Source organism: Sinocyclocheilus anshuiensis, unplaced genomic scaffold, assembly GCF_001515605.1.
Source record: "Sinocyclocheilus anshuiensis isolate Anshui unplaced genomic scaffold, SAMN03320099.WGS_v1.1 scaffold1773, whole genome shotgun sequence".
NCBI lineage: Eukaryota > Metazoa > Chordata > Actinopteri > Cypriniformes > Cyprinidae > Sinocyclocheilus > Sinocyclocheilus anshuiensis.
Window position 1 is genome coordinate 68,305 of NW_015538005.1, and position 4,023 is coordinate 72,327.

The following is a 4,023-nucleotide window of genomic DNA, read 5'->3' on the forward strand; positions in this document are numbered from 1 at the left end:
TTCGGAAATAATCGCTTTAGTACATTCGGCAGGCAATTATACAATAATAATATTAAAATAGCGGGCCAAATCGGCCACAAGGCCACCAAGAATTGTCCCGGTTCTCCTGATGGCCAGTCCGTGCCTGGTTTCCAGACATGCAGAATGTGCAGGATTCATATGTTGTCTTTTTGCGGCTTAATATTCACAGACACTAGTCCATATCGCGTTTTGATTCAAGTGCACTGACCTACTTTTGATTTATTCGTCCAAAATGTGGCATATTCCTTCCGCGTTAGGCTAGGAATTCCGTTTTTATGACTGGATTCTACGAACCCGTCTGTGTTTTCCGACAGTCCATTGGTTGGTTTGAAAAGGTCCGATGACAGTATAACCTCTGTTCACAGGTGTCGCGCACAGACAGCAGCCTAATGATAACCTCTTTCGTGCTCTTCCCAATATTGTGACAAACACCATATTTAAAAGATAGAATTTGAAGGAAACTGTATGATATGCGCGTTTTATTTTCAAAATGTTTTGTTATTGACGTGTCAGACAGCTATTTACTGCAAAAAAATAAGGCCTATATCTTTCCATAAAAATATAGGCCATAAACGTTCTAAAATATATGTTTACCTTTTAGGCAAATTGCATAAATTAGAATAGTGATGTCTCAAAACGCATTTATAGTCCGTATCTCATATTTTCCTAATGTAGCCTATTCCTACCCTTAACTGCGTTAAACATGTCATGTGGATGGAATATGTATGGAAATGATATGCAGATGACGTTATGCATATTAAAACTAGGCGTTGTAAGTGCCATAAATGGCTATTTCGGGGAGGAGATGGGGTGGAGATTCATGTATGCACAATCTTCCGCTGACTGGGTATTACAAAGGGAATTTTGCGCAGGTTCTGGCGTACGCATGGCTTTATAAATCTGAAAACTTTTGTACATACGCAAAATCTAGCTTTTGTGCGTACGCACACATTTAGGATGAAATCTACGTAAAATTTTATACATGAGGCCCCTGGAGATTTGGTTTGGTGCTCACACTGCACATGGTGTGACCCGTTAAATATAACTATACAAAGTACAATAGTTAATAATAATATTATTGCATTTTATTTCGTTTTTTAACAAAATAATAAAACAATAAAGTATGATAATGCTATTATATTTTTAAATAAAAATTGAGTATTAAATAAAACTACAACTATTTTAGTTTATAATTAAGTTAATATTTACATTTTATTTTTTTAATTTTTATCTTTTATATTAATTTTCATAATTTTCAAACCTAGAGTGAAGCATGAATGAAGTGTATGAGTGGTCTGAAATTATTTACCCAGCACATTTATTATTTTGGTCGCACATGCACACCACTTATGTGTATCCATGCATGGAAACATTGACCACTGCATAAGTAGCATGGGTATATTTGTAGCAATAGCCAGCAATACATTGTATGGGTCAAAATTATTGATTTTTCTTTAATGCCAAAAATCATTAGGATATTAAGTAAAGATCATGTTCCATGAAGATATTTTGTAAATTTCCTACCGTAAATATATCAAAACTTAATTTTTGATTAGTAATATGCATAGCTAAGAACTTAATGTGGACAACTTTAAAGGCAATTTTCTCAATATTTAGATTTTTCTTGCACCCTCAGATTCCAGATATTCAAATAGTTGTATCTCGGCCAAATATTGTCCTATCCTAATAAACCATACACCATTGGAAAGCTTATTTATTCAGCTTTCAGATTTATTCAGCTATAAAACATTTTTTAAATTTACCCTTATGACTGGTTTTGTGGTCACATATGGTTAACAGAAGCTCCACCATACTCACATTAGATATGGTTAACAGAAGCTCAAACATAAGAACATCTCTAGTTTGTTCTTGTGCATTAAGCAAACATGTTTCTGCTTCTGTTTACCATTTGTGATGTGCTCTATGTACATTGATTTGCTTTCCAAGGATGAACACAAGACTTGTGGGTTTGGAAAAACATGAGGATGAGTAAAGGATTAAATTATTTTTATTTTTGTTGTGGACCCTTTTAAAGGTGCTGTATGTAATTTGTTTGACTGTACTAAAGCATAAACATATCATAATATGTTTGCAGATATGTAGGAAGCATTCTAAATTGTTATTACTTGTTTCAGTGCTCCAGCCAGTTATTGTAGTTTGAGATGTGTTCCGTGTCGGAATATGTTTTTGTTTTGGTCTCAGTGATTCTGTGATGCAGTACTCATTTCAACTGCTAGCTGTCAATATTCCATACTGCACCTTTAAATATTTTAAAACTAAAATCTACAGTAACTATGTTGTTGCTTTTTTAATTATTATTATTATTATTTAGTGAGTAATTTGGCTCTTGTAAAGCCAGATAAAGCAAAAGCAGTGGAGAATTACCTGATACAGATGGCTCGCTTTGGACAGCTTGGAGGAAAAGTAAGAATACAGATGAAACATCATTCAAAATGTGTTTATTAATTTTATAATGTGCTATTTATATCACTGAGTGATCATATATCTTTAGATTACAGAGGCTGGACTAATAGAGATCCTGGAGAAAGTCAGTCAACAAACAGAGAAGAAAACAACTGTAAAAGTAAGAACCTTGTGATTAGACTAAAAATATGTTCTTGAGATTGTAAAAATCGAAGTTTCAAAAATCTATAAACATAAGTACCCAGTGAATGTCTCTGTTTTGTTCCCAGTTTAACCGACGACGGGTAATGGACTCCGATGATGAGGATGATGATTGATATGCAGGTGTCATGAGTCAGCTAGGCTTTCTGTACTCGTGGTACTTTTGGTACTCTGGTCTGCTGACCAGGACATGACAGTGACTGACAGATCAGTTGCCCTGGCCAAATCACAAAGAATTTTGATCTGTGGTGATACAGGAACTCTGTTACTGTTTTTCATCTTTAGTTTAGCAGATTCTCTTCATTCAACACATTGCAGCAAAGCTGCTTCATATTTAGAGACTTTTTTGTGAATACAGTGGACAATTCTGATCTCTTGTTATTGCAATAATTGGAACTTGCCCCATATCTTTGATTGCGTGGACTTTTTTTGAGGAAACTTATTTGCAACTGTTTACATAATAAAGGCCTTAAACAAAAATTGTAAGAAATTCTTGTTACATCGGTTTCATTGCTTGTAACCAAACTACAACTTTCTCTGGGCCATGCCACAAAAATACATTTATTTGAGATTTGATGGTGCAAAAATGGTCTTATTTTGTTTTTATTGTTAAACTGTGATATTATTTCAGTCTTATAACCCATCAGTTTTCAAAAACATGCCAAACTCGTAAGTACCAATGCATGTGTTTTGTATTTTTTTCCATGCTGGCAAGCATAAACAGTTGTGGCCAAAAGTTCACTTTACAAAGCGTTAATGATTTTAAAGGTGCACCATGCAGAATTTTCCAAAAAATAAAGTATAGACTTGTACAAAAATAATCTCTGTTAATCTAATAGAAGTGTGGGGTGGTGTGTTTGTTTCTGCAGAAACACTGCCCTGTGCCTGTATTTTCTTGTGTGCTCAGGACGTTTCTGGGCTGCAACCTTTGGCCGTGGGTGTGTAGCTCCCAAATAATAATGATGCATTGTGCAGGTGAGGGCATATTGTCTGAGGCTCGGAAAGCTCCATTAAGTTCTACTGCAGTGGTTCTCAGACTTTTAAGCCAGCAACCCCTAATTTAAGATCTACAAGAACTCACGACCCCCACTACCGAAGCATACACAAACAATAAACAAAACAACATATTTTAACCCATTCACAATATCTGAACTATATTTACTATACATCAAATTAATTTGGGCTTACCTTTCAATGGGATGGGTGTACTTGTTTTTGGCAGCACAAAAGCTTCATCCGTGACCTGATGGTGGATGCAGCTACTCGCAGCGGATCGTTGTTGACAATAATGTTAGAGCAAGTGAATCCATACTTTATGAATTATTCTTGATATTTACGACGTTTTCTACTTTGGTCTGATGAGGTCTTGCTCTTATG

General features: G+C 35.1%; 1 protein-coding gene across 1 annotated transcript in view; it reads left to right on the top strand.

The window, feature by feature from the left end:
- The window catches only part of LOC107677071 (programmed cell death protein 5-like), an 8,610-nt gene extending 5,174 nt beyond the window's left edge, over positions 1-3,436 (top strand). The window contains exons 4-6 of the mRNA XM_016471860.1: positions 2,354-2,445; positions 2,534-2,605; positions 2,715-3,436. Of these exons, the coding sequence (XP_016327346.1) occupies positions 2,354-2,445; positions 2,534-2,605; positions 2,715-2,762 (212 nt within the window). The 3' untranslated portion in view covers positions 2,763-3,436. The remainder of the gene's footprint in view (positions 1-2,353; positions 2,446-2,533; positions 2,606-2,714) is intronic.
- Positions 3,437-4,023: the final 587 nt, after the last annotated feature.